Below are 20,599 nucleotides of genomic sequence, written 5' to 3'. Positions count from 1 at the left end.
CAAACTTCCAGCTCAGCACTGTCCCCATGACTTGTCCGGACTTGTCCTACCTGCCTATCTCCTTTTTCACCTATCCACTCCACCCTCTCCTCCCTGACCTATCACCTTCATCCCCTCCCCCACACACCTATTATACTCTATGCAACTTTCTCCCCACCCCTACCCTCCTCTAGCTTATCTCTCCACGCTTCAGGCTCTCTGCCTTTATTCCTGATGAAGGGCTTTTGCCCGAAACATCGATTTTGCTGCTCCTTGGAAGCTGCCTGAACTGCTGTGCTCTTCCAGCACCACTAATCCAGAATCTCACATTTTCCAACGTAGTGCCACTGACTTATGAGTTGAAATAATACAGCATAAATAGAAGGTAGCACCTGTGAAATCAAATGGTTCTCAGAACAGCATGTGCCAGCCGGAGTTCTGGGATTTTTTTAAGAGAATGTGCACCATTGTTTCGTCCTCTGATTAATGGACTTTGGCACACTGTAAAATGTTTGATAATTAACAAGAATAAAGTTGATCTCAAGTTACTAAGCGATTAAAGCCATTGACTTTATTTGATCTGTTAAAATTATGGGAAGCACAGTTTACCATAGAAACAATTGAGGATGCTATGTCAGAATCCCTGTACATTTAGTTCTCGCTCTTTGAAAGGAGATAGCTTATAACTTTACTTCATATCTCGTCATTCCATCCAGCAGGGAGATAATAGCCACAAATGAATGGTCTTTGTCAAGGAAACAACGCTGTTGTCTGCCAAGATAGTGAAAGTGGTGCAGATATTAGGTGTTTATCTGCAGATGCTGGAGATCAGAGTCAAAAAGTGTGGCGCTGGAAAAGCACAGCCGGTCAGGCAGCATCCGAGGAGCAGGAGAGCCAACGTTTCGGGCGTGACCTGACTCCAGACTACATTTAGACTATCACAAGTTGGACCTGATCAGGTCAACTACCACCAACAGCAACATTCCTGATGAAGAGCTCATGCTTGAACCATCAACTCTCCTGCTCCTTGGATGCTGCCTGATCTGCTGTGCTTTTCCAGCACCGCACGTTTTGAAATTGAATTGAAGGAGGCCAATATGCAACCTGTGCACAAAATGCTGCTCTTAATGCCAAATTAGTAAGCTTTGCTAGCTGAGCATTTTAAACGCTTGTGACTCCAGTACAAGGTTTGGGTGCCCAGTGTATACAGCACATACAAATTATTTCCTGTTACCCGCATTGCATAAAGAGTGCAGTTTCTCAAAAGAACTGTTATCAGCTTGAGCAAATGGTGCCAGACACCATAAAACAACAGCAGCTATCATATACCTGACCCTGCAGCTCTCCAACATCTCTATCAGCACTAGGAGAATGCTCGCTGAGTGAACCGTGTAATGTTGAAGGCATTTAAGCAAAGTGCAAGCAGAGTGGAAAAGCACATGCTGAGGCAAGCAAGCCTTCAATTTACCTCAAAGTACCACAACTAATTAAGGAGGCAGCAGTCACCCTCAGCATGTGTGCACATTGAGCTACATCATCTTCAGTCATGAACAGCAAAGATTCAAGAATTTAACTTCATTCAACGTGAAGAGGAACTCCAAAAAGCAGGGCCTCATGTGCTGAAGTTGTGACTGCCAATCATAGATTAATTACACTGTTACTATGAATAGCTATAGAGCATTTGCAAAGGAGTTATGTTGATGTGATGTCAACTCATACAGATTTGGATCCCAAGCCTAGAGGGTTCCAGAAAGATGTGCATTTCTTGCAAATAATTCTGCTCAATAAAGCCTGTACTATTCACTCATAAGCATGTGAAGCCCATCTGATTACAAATACTAAAATGAGCCACACTACGGACTATCAGCCAAATCACAAAGAGTTTGGTCAAGGTTTTAAGGAGTCCCTGAAAAGGAGGAAATAAGGAAGATTGTTCTAAAGCTTTGGTTCTATCACAGAATCGTTATGGCCGAGGAGGAACCCATCCACCCCATCATACCTGAAACACTTTTATTCCCTAGTGCCAATCTCCTGCCTTTTCCCTGTAACCCTGCACATCATTTCTATCCAAATCACTATCCAATGACCACTTGAATGTGTGATGATACTATGGCTTTAAGAGGTGTATTTTGTCCTGTTTTTTCTTTTTGCCAAGAGAGACTGAGACAGAAGTATCGAATGGTCTGTTCCAAGCCAATAAATTAAACAGCCTGTGCGGCCTTGCTTTTTTTTAAAAAATCTTGGAACAATAGAAGTAGAATGAATGGGTGGGTCAAGCTCACACAGAACCAGGATTTTAGTTTAGCTTTCATTAGTTGCTGGGGACTGTAGCTGGATGTGGAAGCTGTTATTCCTCGGTTATAGCTCAAAGCTTGGGTTCACTTCCTGCTGCTAGAATCATGTGGGACAATCAATTTTACTGAAGTTGATTTTGCCAAGTGTATTTTCAAGGGACGTTACTATGCAGGAACAGTTGCTGTTTAGTAGCTAAATAATCTATTATTCTGTTAAGTTTTCCAATAGACTTGTTATTCCAATTCTTCTTTCTTTTGTTTGTATTTTAATGACAGGGTAAGAATAAAGTGTGTTTTGCTTCAGGCCTGGTAATCTGATCAATCAAATTGCATCTGGAATTCAATGCCTTACATTTGCCTTTTAAAAAAAAAATAAGTTAGGGTCTAGGTTATCTTCTTAAAATATTTCAAGGGTATTTGGTCTGTCAATAACAAATGCCCCAATTGAACCAGCATTCAGCACATTTCCAGCAATGCATCCCGTACTTGGACTACTCACTGTATGAAAGTGTTATTTCATCCTTGCTTCATTTGCATATCAACTTACCTCTATGCCCTGTCTACAGGCAATTGGGCACAGCCACCAATGGTGGAGTGATTAGAATTAATGATCTGCTTACATTTCATCCTTGGAGTTCACCTGTCATAGATGCAGCACTGTCTTTTCTTACAGTCACAAGTTTCAACACCTGAAAGAATTTGGCACTTTTCATTTCCAGTCAACCACTCAGGAAAGATGACAGCAGGTGCCAACTGCATTAAACTGGGCACAATTTTCACCTCAAGGCCTCACTTGCAGAGAGAGGACAAACTACTCTGGTGGACTTTGAACAATAATGAAAGACCCAAATGAAAGTTAAATATTGCTGATGTTGGAAATAAAAGCAGAAAATGCTGCAGAAACTTAGCAGGTCTGGCAACATGAAGGAGAAAGAGTTAATGTTTCAAGTTCAACAGAATTTCGCTTCAGAACTGTAAGAGTCATATTTAAAATCCAACTGTTAACTCTGTTTCTCTCTCCATAGAGGCTGTTAGATCTGCTGAGTTTCTCCAATTTTTCTTTTGTTTTCCTACTGATAATGAAAAAAGGAAGCTTGTGAGATTCACAAACCACTTCTAGTTTAATCAACCAGTTCTGTCATGTTATGACACATCTCCAGTGTAGGTGGGACCTGAACCCAGATTGTGCAGCTATTACCACTGCAGGTATTTCCCAAACAACCTGTTCAAAGCTGTTATCACACTCCTCTGTGTCTTGAACCAAGGCCTTCTGACTCAGAGATAGGAACACTACAACTGCACCTCAAGATCTCAATGTTTGGCTTTAATTTGAGTGGCTAGTGTCTCACCAAAAAGTTTAAAATAGCACAGTCTTATTCTTCAAAGTTCTCAAGCTGTTAACTTATGAAGGCATTTTAAACCTTTTTTTTCAGTTTGAAATGTTTTATACAGTGATTTATAGAGTGTGGAATTTTCTCTTCATTCAGACATAAACAGGATAGCAATCCCCCGAGTGTGTGGTTTCAAGATTACACGTAAACTGACAGATTTCTCAGGTGAAGAGACTGCATGAGGACAGTCACATTTCAACACACAGTTGCTGCTAAGATTCATGAAGGGCTTACAATCATTCTAGCTTCACTGAATCTAAATGCTGCTCTCTACCTGCTGACATTTCTGGTTTTTCAACCTGTCCATTCGGTTTACAGAATGCCTGGTTTGTTGGGCATCTGTTTCACAATGAGACTCCTATAGGTCAGATTTTCCCAATGCCAAGATGATAGATGGGAAGAAAGGAAGAGGAAGGCAATGGAAAAATGGCAGAGAGTAACATTGTGATGGTTCCTATTGCCATTGTGCTGCTGGGTACAACTGTATAGGGAGCAGCTGTTAGTTGAACAGAGTTGAGCAGCCAATGTCACTGTTTCAGGATGGTCCATCTGGGGAGCCAATGGAACCGCAGGCTCATCACTCAAAGAGTGGGCCCTAGGTAATGGAGGCCAGCCCTCTGGTCCAAGTGGCAAGTCAGAGGGATCTGCCTAATTATCCCCTGAATAGCTTTCCTTTTTTATTTTTTTTCTTTGTACGCTCTTGTCATTTATGGATCTGAAAGGATATTAAAGGACTAATACTGAGGAGTGCTACATGCTATTTCACACGAGCTGGTGGGCAGGATAGCTTAGCATCACAAAGGAGTGAGACCTAACATCTGATGCTCCTCAGAACTTCTATAAAAAAATCTATCTTATTAATGTAAATGGTTGCTAATATGCAACAACCTATACCTTGTTAATGACGAGAGATTCTTCTAGTTAGATCAGGAAGTGTTCCACTGGCACACTGAACAGAGCAGACTCTGCAAGGTTCCTGCACTTGAAGAGTTTGGTGGTAGCAAATGTCTTCATGAGCAGGAGCACCTACTGTGTAATGAGCTGGCGTGGCCAAGGACCACCTCTCAATCCCTCAGCTGATTGAGCAGTGCCCACCACTCTTGGTAGGACTAGCAACGGACTCTGGTTTTAAACGTTCGGAATGGGCAAGCGGTTTCAGAAGCCTGCCCACTGTCCTTAATAGGTTGGGTGAGCCCAGAGGTCAGCGCCAGTTAAATTGCTGAGCCAACTGCACGACTGACAAGTACAAATGTTGTCAGGGTTCCAATGCCCACTGTCTAATCCTATCTCCAATTCACCAATATGATGGAAAAAAAAGTTTGACTATTAGCTAGTAAATGAAGCATTTTTTCTACAGGCACAGATTTTGAAGAGATTCTCACTACAGGTTCTGTCTGAACACAATGCAAAGCTAGAAATCTGAAACAGAAAAAGCAACACGCTGGAAACAACAGCAGGTCAGGTTGCATTTGCGATGAGAGGAAAATAGGGTCAAGGTTTTAAGTTGATGGCCTTTCATAAGAACCCACTTCTGAACCAGGTCTGCAAATGTCATTGAACACATAACTACATTTGCTTAAGGGTAGTTGAGCCTGTTTTTGATTAGCCATGGCTGAATTGTAGCACTCTCTCCAGAGTCAGAGGTCACAGGGGTCGAGATTTGCTCCATACATTTGAGTGCAAAATCTAGGCTGATACTCCAGTGCAATACCGAACAAATGTTGCACTGTCAAAGGAGCTGTCTTTCAAATGAGATGTTAACCTCATGAGATGACTACCTCTCAGTTGAATGTAAAACATCCCACTAGTCAAGGAGCAGAGAAGCTTTCTCTGGTGTCCTGGCCAATATTTATCCTTCAAAAACATTATTAAAACAGCTTATCTGGTCATTTTTTTGTTGCTATTTGTGGAAATTTGCTGCCAGTTTTCCAACGTTAGACTAGGCCTTTCAACATTACTCCATTGGTTGTATTTGTGGCTATGTGAGTCCCTACAAGAGGCTATTCTGTCTTTCCTCTTTGATAATATGTGTCTGGACAAGTTCTATTAGCAGCAGATTAGGTAAGGTTAGGTAAGTATGTCTGATACTCAGTCCTTTTATTGCTGCAGTTCAACTACTATTAACTGTTACAATATAGAACACATGATAGAGTTACGACAACAATGGCTTTTAATAAATTTACAAATGTGCAAAGCCATCTGTGTTGAAAACATTTACTGCCCATCTTCCCTACCTTGGCAGAGACGCACTGCAGCAAATCATTTGAAATTGCTGTCTCCGGAGGTGACTACGGAGGGCACTTGACTATTTCTTAGCCAGAGGTGATTTGGGCCCTTCGGTGCACCCGTGCCGACTGCTGAAGCCTGGTCTTTCACCGGTTACTGGACAAATGAACAACAGCTGAAAGAGTGACTCGCACCAACTGCACTGAGCAGGGCTGCTCTCTCTGAAATATGTAGAGGGAGCAGGTTCCACAGAGCTGGGAATGTGAGGCAAACAATATTGCACCAATAGACTCTCGAGAAAGTAGTGTCTGTGTCAGGGAGAAGTTTGAAAGCTGTGTGTTGACAGACCAAAAACTACGAGCTTTCCAGACTTCTGCACTCCTCCAATTCTGACCTCTTGCACATACCTGATTTCCACTGTTCTGTTAACACACTTATTAGAACCTCAAGATTTTAATCATCTCTCCTAATATCTCCTTATGTGGCTCAATAACAAATGCTGTCTTCTAGCACCCATTGAAAGCACCTTAGGATGTTGAATGACATTAAAAAGGTAAATGCAAGTAGTTGTTATACACAGGAAAGTGAACTAGCTAGCCTTAGAACACACTTGTGGCTCACATCACATCTTTAGAGTTATTAAGGTGCTGTACAGCTTCAACAGTAAACAAGCAACCTATCAAAACGCTTAAGTAATTCAAAACCCATTGGAAAACTTCACTGGGTGATGCGTTGTTCTTATCTCTGGCTGAGAGACCCTAATATCCTATAGGCAAAACTGAAATGGCTTGTTTCCAGATTAAATTCTGACAGTTAATGACAGTCTTCTGTCAGAACACAGTCTGGTATCAATAGCTGAATGTACAGGATCCTCCTTAAAAGACAAAACAAAACAATAACATCTGACTCTGAGAGGTCATATTCCACTAACTATGTTCAACTGAACCTGTGCAAAATTAAAACTTGCTGGGACTTGATGACCGGTTCATTGCAAGTATTTGTATTAAACTGATCTCCTGGCCAGCAAAAATGTACAGAGCCTGGGATTATACAAACTCTTGCAAGAGACTTTGTGCCTTGGCAGTGTCATTACCTTTGGAACAGAAGATCTGTGTTTAGATCCCAATTGCTCTGGAGATGGGTCACTTTTTTCTATGCATTCATGGGATATGGGCATCACAGACAAAGTCAACTTTTATTGCCCATTCCTAATTGCTCAGATGGTAGCTATGAGTCAACCATATTGCTGAGGATTTGGAGTCCCATGTCAGCCAGACCTGGTAAGGATGACAGATTCCCTTCCCTAATGAACCAGATGTGTTTTTCCTGGCAATAGACAATGATTTCATGGTCATCATTTGACTCTTAATTCCAATTTTCTTTGACATTGAAAGCAAATTATACCATATACCAAAACAAGGACACAAACACTTGTCCCCAGAATATCAAGTGAGTCTCAAGTGATAGTCCAGAGAAATGCCTGAACAAAGTGATTTTAAAAAATAAATTGACACCATGTGATGCAGAAAGCGAAGCTTCACTGACAGCCACAACTGGATAAAGAAAATGACTCGTGGCTATATTTTATATCTATCCCACCAGTCAGTTTTTTGAGTGAGTACATATAAAATATATTGGAAGGCCAGCCCACCAGCTACCTATTCCCTATACTATGGGCAGTGGGTGAGGCACTAGCAAACCCATATGCCCTTAAGCCAATGAAAGACTTGAAATGGGCAATCATTGTCCTCTAAAGGCCCCCATTCCACCTCCACTACTACAAAACAGTAGGCAGTGACTGTAGGCAGAGAGTGAAAACGTCGTTTGTATTATAACTTTGTTGAAGAGGTAGGAAGGGTACCCTGTTTGTGTGGGGAGGACCTCCAAGAAACTGGATCTTGTGGGAGAAGCAAGTGATGTGGGTGACAGTAGGTGGGGTGGGGAGGGTGGAGATACTGTTTACCCCCTGCTCCCTCTGGAAATAAAGTCTGTCCCAGATTTGTGTCATTTTCCCAGAGAACCACTCCTGACATCTAGTGGTATTTGCCACATAAGACCGTAAGACCATAAGGCACAGGAGTTGAAGAAAGGCCATTTGGCCCATCGAGTCTACTGCACTGTTCAATCATGGCTGATGGGCATTTCAACTCCACTTACCTGCATTCTCCCCGTAGCCCTCAATTCCTTGGGAGATCAAGAATTTATCAATCTCTGCCTTGAAGACATTTAATGTCCCGGCCTCAACTGCGCTCCATAGTAATGAATTCCACAGGCCCACCACTCTCTGGCTGAAGAAAGATCTCATTTCTATTCTAAATTGAGCCCCTCTAATTCTAAGGCTGTGTCTACGGGACCTAGTCTCCCCGCCTAATGGAAACAATTTCCCAGCGTCTATCCTTTCTAAGCCATGCATTATCTTGTAAGTTTCTATTAGATCTCCCCACAACCTTCGAAACATCTACCAATTCGTGGTACTGGGCAAGAATTGTTCAAAGAAATTCTCTGCACTTGTGACTGTTTTGTCTTTTTGCTATGTTTCAAGGTTTTCCAGTGATGAACAGTGGAGGACGTGTCAGCCTGAATATCAATGGAGGCACTCTAATTAAATAACAAAGACGTTTACAGTGGCTCAGTTAGCAATGCTGCCTCACAGCACCAGGGACCTGGGTTCGATTCCAGCCTCGAGCAACTGTCTCTGTGGAGTTTTCACATTCTCCCGGTGTCTGAGTGAGTTTCCTCCAGGTGCTCCAGTTTCCTCCCACAATCCAAAGATATGCAGATTAGTAAATTGGCTATGCTAAATTTATCCATAGTGTTCAGGGATGTGTAGGCTAGATGCATTAGTAAGGAGTAAATGTAGAGTAATTGGATAGGAGAATAGGTCTGGGTGCGATACCCTATGAAGGGCTGGTATGGACTTGTTGGGCCAAAGGGCCTGTTTTCATAATGTAGGGATTCTATTCCATTCTATGATAGCATTCTGTCATACACTGGTGAGTCCTAAATGCTGTTGGCACTCAAAGCAATTCAAGGCAACTCGTTGGACACCTGATCTGGTTTCCTTTCAAAACAATCTTGTGAACAACAGCACAATATTGATAACCCTGTGCTCTTGTCATTTGTTTGGGTCACTCTTGGCTGGCAGATCATGATATCTTCCCAATCTTTTGAAATATTTCATTTGTACCATCGTATGCAAACTCAGTAGATTATTTTTCAGTTCTACCTGGGGTCTAAGGGGCTCAATTAAGTCTTCTACTGGTTTCTGCTCATCTGGTTGGTCAACCCGTTTTGTTACTGCAGCTGTGTTTTCAGCAAATGCTTGTTTCTGGATAAGTTGTCCCCTTGGCACTAGTGGGACTTCTTAAGGAAATGGAGGTCCAAAGATGTATACTGGCTCAAATGTGAGCAGTGTTGATTACAAAAATCGTCAACTCCTGACATACGCAAAATTCTTCACCACCAATGAAGTGGAAAATTCTTCACTTAGCTAGATGAAGATAGCTCTAAATACACTCAAGATGCTTCTTATCACCTAGTCAACTAGATTAGCAGCCGACCCACCTCCTCTTACATCCAGTTCCCCTCTCACCAGCTCAATATGGATGTACTGTCAGCTTTCCACTGGATGAGCTACAACTTGACTAGGCTGCATTTACAGTTTGTCAATTTAGCATCTGTGATCCACTGGTAAATGGCAACAATTTTACCTCCAAGTCACGCATCATCCTGACTTTAAATAAACCACTGATCCTTCTTTATCACTGACTCCTGGATTGACCTTTAGAACAGCATTGTGGGAGAATGTTCACCACACCATCTGTAGTAGTTCAAAAACAGACTTCCAATCAACCGGGATAAACAAAACATCAGCCTTACCAGAAACACAGACATCCCAAGAATTAAGGGATTTTTTTTTCTCACCTCACATTTGCTTTGTTTGCAAAATACCAAATTTCTGCGCCACTTGCTCTTAATCCTTTTTACAAAATGGGAATGTTGCCTTCTGTCTGCTCTATCCAGCACCCTCATGATTTTGAAAACATCTACCAAATCTCTTCTTATTTTTTCCCTCTCCAAGAAAAATAGTCCCAATTTCTCTAAACTCTCTTCTTAACTGAAGTTTCTCATCCCTGGAGCCACTCCCACAAACCTCTTCTGCATTGTCTCCAAAGCGTTTACTGAAATGTGGTGCCCAGAACTGTGTCTAACACAAAATCAGCCCAAGCTCCTTGCTCCTCTACTCTATTACAATATTAATAAAGCCTAGGATGTTGGATGCTTTATTAATTGCTTCCTTCACCCTTTCTGCCATCTTTTATGAATTATACACATTTATATCCAGTTATGAAATATGAAAAAGTCAGCCACACGACAGAACCAAAAGTTAATATTGTTTAAATGTAAAATTGCTCATCCCTGTTTTATTTAGAGACCATCTGATCCTGTAGGGCAGTCTTATACATGAGAGTATATGGAGTGTGATGAAGGAAATATCATGGATGGCAAACCTAACCAATGTATTTTGCACCAAGCTGCACCTCATTCTCATGCTTAAATATCTCCAGTGCCTGGCAAGAACACAACAATTAGGAGCAGAGGAGGCTATTTGGCACTAATACCATGGTAGCATCATGACTTAAATTCTGCCCTCAACCATCCCTATCTCTAAACTCCTTTCCAACCTTCTGAGAACTCTGCATTCCACCAACTTTTTTTTTTAATTTCACAAATATGCCTTATTCATATTAAAAATCTTTGTACATATACATTGTCACAAATGCAGTTTGATTCTGTACAGTGGCTAATTAAGTAAACAAAAATATTTGAGTTTGACTCTATTCCAACAAACTAAAGGCATCTCTTACACAAACAATACTATATTTACCTGCATAGAGGCCCAAACATTGGTGGCTGGCTATACTGTCTAAGACATAAGAATGCTGGAGTTCCCTCCCTAAACCTCTTTGCCTCCTTTCTCTCTGGCTTAGTTACTCTTTAAAAGAGTTCTAAATCTGGCTACCCATACGAACGTCTTCTTAAACAGGTTGGTGTCAAATTGTCTTGATTGCACCTGTTCAGTACTTTTATTACATTAGAAGCAAGTCGCCGAATAATACATGCAAATGAAGGTCCAGGCCTCATTTGAAACAGTTTGAGCAAAGGATTTTCAGATGTCATTTACTCTTTATTGGAAGATATGTTTTCAGGACATCAGCCCCCCACTCACTCCCATTTCTTAAGAGTGCAACTCTAAATGGTAAGATTACATTGCCTTGTTCTGAAACCCCCATCACCAGACAAAATAGTTTGCCTATCTGTCTGATCAAATAACATGGAAAGGATTACAAGTATAATTAATTACCCAATTTATATTATGGCCAAAGCTGATCTACATTAATTTGATATCCATTGAATTTAAAGTCAGTAAAACATTTTTGAAGATCATTTTTAAAATTATAAATCCACTTCAGTATAACCTAAGTGACTACATTTTTGTGATCATGATATTGATCAAGGTGCCATTAGCTTTCTGCCACAACGTTTGACAATACACATTTATATTTCTATAACATAAGGACCTCAGGACATTCCAAAGAGTTTACAGCCAATTATATCCTTTTGAAGTGTATTCACTGTAATCATGTAAGAAATTGAAAAGCAGTTGTTCAGGCTACAGTCTGCTAGTTTGGACACTAAACATTTCAGTCTGATTCATATTGTCTTTGAACAAGGTTGGAGGAGTTGCTTTTGGGGTACTTCAGTGCTCTTAGAATTGTAATTGGTTCATGCTGTGCCTAACTCACCTGTTCTTCCTTGAAAGATTCAACTGAGATTTTACAATGGACCAACACCCCCTACTTCCATATTTGAAATACCTCCTGCCTGTCTTTAGGTAGGAATTCTGTTTCCCCCTATTTAAAGGTCCACCATTAACCTAATTCAAACAAGTAGATGTCCACTCAAGGTTCCTGAAAGAATTTCCTCTGACAGTCAGTTGCCTGTTATCTCAAGCAAGAGCAAGCACCCTAAAGTTGAGTGAGTATTATTATTACAGTAAGTGACAAACTTGTAACTCAATGGACTGAGGAGGGAAAAGCTCCAGTAAGTGATAATTCAAGGCTTCAGGATGTGAGAAAGATTATGTATTCACACATTCAAACAGGTACTGTCTTTTGTTGTGTGTGTAGTCCATTGCAAAACTGACAGAAACCGTAATTACTTTGTCATTGTCCTTCTGAAGCCAATTCGGCCTCTCTCTCTAACTTTGACAACGTTGGGTATTTTATAAATTCTATATTGGTTGAAGTCTTCTTATCCTGCTTTACCATTCGGTTAGGCTGTATGTTATTTCTATTTATCATAAAATCTTCTCAGATAGGTAAATCAAACTTAGCCACATATCAGTTTTACACATAAGTTTGTGTAATTGGAATCTTTGCCTGAAACATCTATAATCTGGGCGCCATATTAAAATCATCCCTCTTAATCTCTCTTTTCAATGGTACCCCGGTTACTATCAGTAATTTCTGAAAACAGTTTTACATTGCTGTTTGTTTAGTTCAGTCACCAGGAGATTGCTTCCCACATTTCCATTGTTTAGTATAGCTCTCTGATCCCAACGACAGAATTATATAACAATGTGTAGACAGAAACCTCTTTTGTTGGATGTAATTTTCTTCAATGCAAACTAAGCAAGTGTCAGTGTAAACGTATTCTTTATTGAATCATAACCCGAGAGTAATTCAACCCATGGATCTGCAGAAAGCAGAACACCAAAGCAGCATTCCTATGTTGATGAATCCGAACAGGAGGAAAGAAAGGCTTCAAAGCAATCATTTAAATCAAATCAAGTGTGCTATCGCTTTTCAGATGAATTGGAGCTTGTCAGAATACATTGGATTCTAGGCAGTAAACACTGTACGAAAAGCAATTCTGAGAAATGTGTATGCAAATTGAAGTCTGAGCATGTAAATGTTGAAGAATTTGCAGTATCTGAACTTCCACACAAGATTTCAGGATTTATTGGAGCCCATGGTTTTGGTAAAAAGAGCTGGTTTCACCAAGGAACAGTTAATGTTTCAACCTGAATTCACCATAGCTTCATGGCTAACATCAATAAAGAAATGAGTCAACAGATTCTATACCTTGTGACCAGCATTAACAAATAAATATGAAGGACATTTTGCAGCCCGGTGGATGATGCATTGCTCTCCTCTACAGATCTTGTCATGCAGGTCATCACAGATTCCTTACAGTGTGGAAACAGGCCATTCAGCCCACTGAAAGCAAACCAACCGTCCGAAGAGCATTCCACCCAGACCTACCTGCTGTTCTATCCCTGTAACCCTGCTTTTTCTATGTCTACTCCACTAACCTGCACATCCCTGGACACAATTTAGCATGGCCAATTCACCTAACCTGCACATCTTTGGCCTGTGGGAGAAAAAAGTGAGGTCTGCAGATGCTGGAGATCAGAGATGATGTCTACTCCACTAACCTGCACATCCCTGGACACAATTTAGCATGGCCAATTCACCTAACCTGCACATCTTTGGCCTGTGGGAGAAAACCAGAGCACCTGGAGGAAACGCACACAGACACAGGGAGAATATGCAAACTCCATGCAAACAGTTGCCAGAGGCTGGAATCAAACCCAGGTCCCTGGTGTCATGAGGCAGCAGTGCTGGCCAATGAGCCACCGTGTTCTTGTGGCATAGTTGGCGGTGTCCCTGCCACTAGATTTGAGACCCACACCAGGATTGGACAGTCAGCCAAGGTGCCAGCCAAACAGGTTAACCCTTCCAACAGATGGAATTGGCAGGGGGAGATTCCAGTCATGTGATGGGACATCAGAGCATCCATCACCATCCATAGGTGCACGCTGTGACACGCAGACAATGAGTGCATGTTGGCACAGCAACCCAGGCTCCCTGAGGGAATAGCAACACACACTGCCACGAATATTGTCCAATTAACTCCCAGTGGCCAGAAAAATAAAAAGGTTTACCACAACAATGTTTGTGTGCATGTACAGGTCAAATTTCATTTGTAATAGGTAAAACAAATGAGTTGGCTAGCACGGCCAGTAAACATATGGGCATATTGTGTGGGTTGCAAGACGACTCATCAAATTGATGCAAGGACAATCCCCAGAAAGACTGCAAAATTATAATATCTTGTGTGAAAAGAAATCATATGGAAAGGACAAGAAACATACTCCAGCACTGACAATGCTAGCAAATAGTGTCTATTTCTAGTAGGCATTAAGAAGGTGGTGAAACATTATTTATGCTCAGCGTTGATAGCGTGGCACTGGAAAAGCACAACAGCTCAGGCAGCATCCAAGGAGCAGGAGAATTGACATTTCAGACAAGTGCCCTTCATCAGGCATCCTCCAATCTGATCTCCAGCATCTGCAGTCCTCACTTTCTCCATTATTAATGCTCAGACCAGCCAGGATCTAAATAAAATGGTACAGCAAGCTTGAGCAGTTGGGTGACCTTAGCTCAGTTGGCAGGACAGCTGGCTTGTGATATACAGTGACACCAACAGTGTTAACCGCTCCTTCTCAACCTCTCCCCTTACCTTAGGTGTGGTTCAACCACCACCAGGTATCTCTCTCTATTGAGAGAACAGGACTATGGTGACTTTATTGGTCCTAATTAATTGATTCAAGGAGCTGAATAGCATCATTTTGAACCTTTGGTAGAGACAAAAGGGAATGAACATTCTCCTCCTGTACCCATACAGGCTCGAGTGGCCATGTTATCTCATCCTTTATCTACATAATAATCTCTAGGGACCGAATGGTCTTCACTAATATTGATGTGAACAAGCATAAGGAATGTTGATGACCTTGAGGCATTATTACCAAATTGTTAATCTAGAGACCCAGGTATGGTTCTGGGGACTGAAGTTCACATTCATGGCACATGGTAGAATTTGCATTCAATAAACATCATGAATTAAGAGTCTAACGATAACAATGAATCCATTGTTGACTGTCAGAAAAGCCCATCTGGTTCACTAATGTCCTTTCGGAAAGGAAGCGGTCATCCTTACCTGGTCTGGCCTACACGTGACTCCTGACCCACAACTATGTGGTTGACTCTTAACTGCCCTCTGGGCAATTCTAAATGCTCGCTCAGCTAACATAACATTGACATCCCGTGAACTAATTTAAAAAAAAATCCCTATGCCCACTTCAGCTCTTTGTATGTCAATATCTGGTTCCTTTATCATAAAGGTAAACGTCACACACCCATGAAAATCCACCTCTATGATGGAGGATGCATTGTGTTGTACAGGTGCCTATTTCCAAAGGCCTACTGGCCAAGAAACAAGCCTGAACTTAAGTAATTTCCTGTTACTCATTTACTAACTTGTGCCACCTCTATTCACTCATCACCCAATTCTTGCTGATGTACATTGGCTCCCAGTCCTGCAATGTTTCCATGTTAAATTTCTCACCCCTTTATAAAAGTTCCTTCAGAGCCTCGCATTTTGCGATCTCTGCAACCTACGATTCTCTAAACTCACGATGCCAGTGGTCTCTTGTGCATCACTTGTTCTTTGTCCCACCATACCCCATTAAGACGCTCATTAAACCCTAACTTGACGTATCATAATATCTCTTTAACATAAGTTGAGTGTCGACTATTAACTGATAATAGTTCTGTGGGATGTTCTGCGGCTTTGAAGGCGCTACGTAATTGTAAGTTGTTGTAGCTTTAGAAAAAGAGGGGGTGAGCGGTCTCTCAGAGACATATGTGAAACATAGTTTCAATGACTGCCAACATCAGAGTTCACATTCTGCAGTGACAGCATTAAATATGTAATATCAATAAGGCAAGTCAATAACTTGCCTTATTAAGTCAATAACCCATTAAGAACCGGTCCTTCCATCAACTCCCGCTTTATAGCAAATGCGACTAAACATAGTTTTGTTGCTGCACGATTCTCTTCCGGATGGCTGAACTTTGGCTTGGCTTACTTTAAGTTACCTCGAGTGGATGAACCTGGGGAGGAGTTACTGGCGGACACTCCGGGAATTGTCAGTTCAGTTCCGCGATCAGAAATCCACTGTGGGTCAACATCTCGCCGTTCAACAAGCACAAACAGTCCTCTCTCCTAAACTGTCTGAATGCGAGCAACCTCACAGCTCCCTTTAACCCTTGTCTCACTGCATGTCTCGATTGTACAGCCAGGAAATTAGCAATAAGAACATCAATCAAAGTCATTGAAAGGTATTCCATTTCAAAACAAAGTTCAAGCAGTGAATAAAATGTGACATTATTCTGAAACAACTTCACCGACTCAACAAGTTAACACTTCTCATTAGCCATTCTACTCACGAGGTTTCGTTTATACAGTGAACCAGGAGGTACAATTGTGAGTCCAGCCACACTTAAATAAGCAAGGAGGAGATGTGGCTAACTACATTATATCAAATAGTCATTGTTCTTTTTGATAAAGGCTGACCCAACATGACATTGCAGCTCTGTGCTCGTTTTCCCCACAAAGGAAAGACCACACAAAAGAAAATTAACAACTTAACCTATTTATCTTCTACTGTTCTGAACACTGGAGACTTGCAGTTTTACTTTCGAGTTTACTTTTACACCCTTTATCGTATTATTATTCCACATACCTTTATGCTCAAATGGTGATCAGTTCTGCTCTTTGGCGCTTGTGATCTGTGAGTCATGTTAAACTGGTTCAGCACCTATTACCACAAAACAACATAAAATCCAATGCATTGTTCTCTTCCAGTATCCTTCCAGTGGTGTACATCCCCTGTCATTTTTCTAGTTGTTCCCTTTTCTGTCAAACTCTAAGAACATGAACACCCCCTCAGGAAAGAGAACAGCAAATAATTCTCAAGGTCTGGAGTTGAACTGTATTGGGAGGAAACTGCAAGGCAGGGAGTTGGATGAACCAGCTCCGGCACTCCTGGCTTCTCTCATTATGTATACTGATGCAACTTCCTCTCCTTATTCTCCAACTTTTCAAACTTTCAATGCAACCTTGCACAGCAGGAAGCCAAAGCTCATCCCTGCCATACAAAAGGGATTGCAGCTTCTTTCATCCATGGTTGCAGTGTGATTTGGATTCTGTTACGTTTTAAAAAGATGACTAACAGCTATTTACATTTGTAATGCATCCTTACTGCAATACATGACTGGGAGACAAGTTCTCTGCGGAGAAAGATTTGCATAAGGTGTTCTAAAGCAGTCCACAGGAGCATAATTTTACAAATGAAAGCTGATCTTATAAGACAGGTGGCCAAATCAAAACAGAACATATGGGTTAAGGAACTATGTTTAAGTAGGGCAAGAGATAGAGATCATAGAATCCTTATAGTGTGGAAGTGGACTATTCAGCCCATTGAGTCCACACTGCCCCTCCAAAGAGCATCCCACCCAGACCCCATCCCTGTGATCCTGCATTGTCCATGACTAATCCACTATGGGCAATTTAGCATAGCTAATCCAACTAACCTGCACATCTTTGGCCTGTGGGAGGAAACCCCCACTGACACAGAGAGAACATACAAACTTTGTACAGACAGTTGTCCGAGGCTGGAATCGAACCCAGTTCCCTGGTGTTGTGAGGCACCACTGAGCCACAATGCTATCCCTATATGTCTAGCAAGGGAATTCCAAAGCTTAGAGACAAGCCCAAGATAGCCGAAAGCTGGCCGAGAATGATAGCATGCTTAAAATCAGAGATATGCCAGAGGCCAGAATAGGAAGAACATAGAGATTTCTGGGGAATGGAGAGGAATAAAGACAAGGGAGAGGTGAGGCCCTGGATGGATATTAACACAATAGAGAGAATTTTAAAAATGCAGATGTTGCTGGATCTGGCGCCAATAAGTCAACGAGTACAGGAATGATTGCTGGATTAGATCTGGACTGAGTTAGACAGCAAGGTTTCAGCTGTATTCAAGTATATGGGGAGCATTAGAACAGCCAGATGAGTTGAGGCAGACTCAGCAACAGGTGAAAGCAGACTGTCGTGGTGGTTGAGTGGTTAGGATTACATCTCAATAAAAAACAGGATCCCAAGGTTGAATAGTTCTGCTCTGACTTCAAAAACGGCAAGGAAGGAGGGAGGGGTTGAGTGACAAGAAAATGAAGATTCTGGTGGGAATTTGGAAGCAAGGGCCAAAGCTGGAATAGTCAGAGATGCCAAATTCTGTAGTCAACTCGCACAGATTAGCAGGCTAAAGCTTAAAGCTGAAAATGAGAGATAGACGTTTCTGCAAATGAAATGAAGGAAATCTCCTAAAGCTGCATGGTTTGTCTCAAACTAAGCATGAAGCAAGGCATCATGAACTCCACCCATCCAAAGTTTAGACAATTGTGAAACTTGAAAAGGCTCAGAAAAGCTTTACAAGGATGTTGCCAGGGTTGGAGGATTTGAGCTATGGGGGGAGGTTAAATACGTGGGACTGTTTTTCCTAGAGCGTTGGAGGCTGAGGGTTGACCTTATAGAGGTTTATAGAATCATGAGGGGCATGGATAGGGTAAATAGACAACGTCTTTTCGCTGGGGTGGGGGAGTCCAGAACTAGAGGGCATAGGTTTAGGGTGAGAGTGGAAAGATATAAAAGGGACTTAAGGGCCAACTTTTTCATGCAGAGGGTGGTGCTTGTATCGAACAAGCTGCCAGAGGACGTAGTGGAGGCTGTTACAGTTACAGTATATAAAAGGCATCTGGATGGGTATATGAACAGGAAGGGTTTAGAGGGATATGGGCCAAGTGCTGGCAAATGGGACTAGATTGGGTTGGCATATCTGGTTTGCACAGGCGAGTTGAACTGAAGGGTCTGTTTCCAGGCTGTACATCTCTATAATTAATGTTTTTTTAACCTGTAGCATGTGCCAAGAAAACCACTGTTTACTCCTGGGAGATCTTCAAAGATTTTAGTGCCAACAGGGGTAACACATCAGTGGTTAGCACTGCTGCCTCACAGAGCCAGAATCCCAGGTTCAATTCTATCCTCAGGAGATTGTGCAAATTCCACACATTCTCCCCATGTCTGCATGGAGTTCCTCTGGGTGCTCTGGTTTCCTCTCACAGTCCAAAGATGTGCAAGTTAGGTGGATTGGCTATGCTAAATTGCCCATAATGTCCAGGGATATGTAGGCTAGGTGGGTCAGCCATGGGAAATGTAGAATAATAGGAATAGGGTTGTGGGGTGAGTCTAGATGGGATGCTCTTCAGACAGTCAGTGTAAACTTGATGGGCCAAATGGCCTGATTCTATGATTCTAATGCCAAAGTGGTAGATACTATTGACTAACGGACATTAAAAAACGGAGTGAATAATGAGTTAAGAGGAAGAACCACGTATACAGTGAATACCAATTGGTGCATTTGAAAGCTTAATTTTAATCAGTGCTTAAATTCTCAGTTTAATGAAAATAGAAAAGGAATCAGAACTCAAAGAAAAAGTTTATGACAGCGATATGATGATATGTTAATAGGATTTACTTAAAGACATAATTGATCTTTACATAGCACCTTTTCCAAGCTAACTCAAAGTGCCTGTAGAAAATGAGTTATTGAAAAAGTGTAGTCACTTTATTTTTAGTTAAGTGTGGCAACTAATGTGTTACAGCTATTGGGTCCTGAAGTTCACTTCAGTCCCTCAGTTGATCCAGCAGCAAGGAGATAAATATTTTTACCTACTTAGGCCAATTGGAAAGTGACCCAAGTCCAGCTGGCAAGTTGTCCTGCTTTCACAGATGATAACACACCAACTTTCTAACCTGCAGGAGCTCAGGAAGGTAAAAAATAGAAGCCCTTAAGCAGTCATTAAGTGACCACTTAAGGGGCTTAAGTGGTAGTGGGTTGAGAACCCAATGGATTGCCTTACTTAAATCTAATTAGTGAAATGGTTAATTTTTCCCCAGCACTAACTCGTCTCATTACTTTTCCTTCTTGTTATCTCCACGGAGGGAAAAGTTGATCCCTTTGCTTTTCGGGTTGTTAAGTAAGACATAAATATTTGATTTGATTTATTATTGTCACATGTACCTGGATACAGTGGAAAGTTTTGTTTTGCATGCAGTACAGACAGGTCATACCATACAAAATGCTTTAGGGTAGTAGAACCGAGTGAAGAATACAATATTACAGCTGCAGAGAGAAGGTGCACAGAGATTGAGATCAACATTAAATTTAAAATTTGAGAGGTCCAATCAGAAGTCTAACAACAGTAGGGAAGAAGCTGTACATAGAACATAGAACATAGAACATAGAACATTACAGCGCAGTACAGGCCCTTTGGCCCTCGGTGTTGCGCCGCCCTGTCATACTAATCCGCAGCCGATCCCACCTATACTATTCCATGTATGTCCATTTGCCTGTCCAATGACAACTTAAATGCACTTAAATTTGGTGGATCTACTACCGATGCAGGCAAAGCATTCCATACCCTTACTATTCTCTGAGTAAAGAAACTACCTCTGACATCTGTCTTATACCGATCTCCCCTCACTTTAAAGTTGTGTCCCTCGTGTTTGCCGTCCCCATACTTGGAAAAAGGCTCTCCCTGTCCACCCTATCTAACCCTCTGATTACCTTGTATGTCTCTATTAAGTCACCTCTCAACCTTTTTCTCTCTAACGGGAACAGTCTCAAGACCCTCAGCCTTTCCTCGTAAGACATTCCTTCCATACCAGGCAACATCCTAG

At 41.6% G+C, this 20,599-nt stretch overlaps 1 protein-coding gene across 5 annotated transcripts in view; it reads right to left on the bottom strand.

Annotated features, from left to right (window-relative positions):
* The window catches only part of zgc:158766 (uncharacterized protein LOC100009641 homolog), a 183,551-nt gene extending 166,755 nt beyond the window's left edge, over positions 1 to 16,796 (bottom strand). For 2 of the 5 annotated variants that reach the window (XM_043719352.1, XM_043719353.1), the window contains exon 1: positions 16,545 to 16,791. In XM_043719352.1, the coding sequence (XP_043575287.1) occupies positions 16,545 to 16,601 (57 nt within the window). In that variant the 5' untranslated portion in view covers positions 16,602 to 16,791. Of the gene's footprint in view, positions 1 to 16,544 lie in introns of all 5 variants that reach the window. The other 3 variants (XM_043719356.1, XM_043719354.1, XM_043719355.1) reach the window with 3 other exon arrangements.
* Between the last annotated feature and the right edge of the window lie 3,803 nt (positions 16,797 to 20,599).

The sequence above is a fragment of the Chiloscyllium plagiosum genome, chromosome 29 (genome assembly GCF_004010195.1).
Source record: "Chiloscyllium plagiosum isolate BGI_BamShark_2017 chromosome 29, ASM401019v2, whole genome shotgun sequence".
Classification (NCBI taxonomy): domain Eukaryota; kingdom Metazoa; phylum Chordata; class Chondrichthyes; order Orectolobiformes; family Hemiscylliidae; genus Chiloscyllium; species Chiloscyllium plagiosum.
The sequence above is the reverse complement of the archived record's forward strand: the minus strand, read 5'-3'. Positions and strand labels throughout refer to the sequence as shown.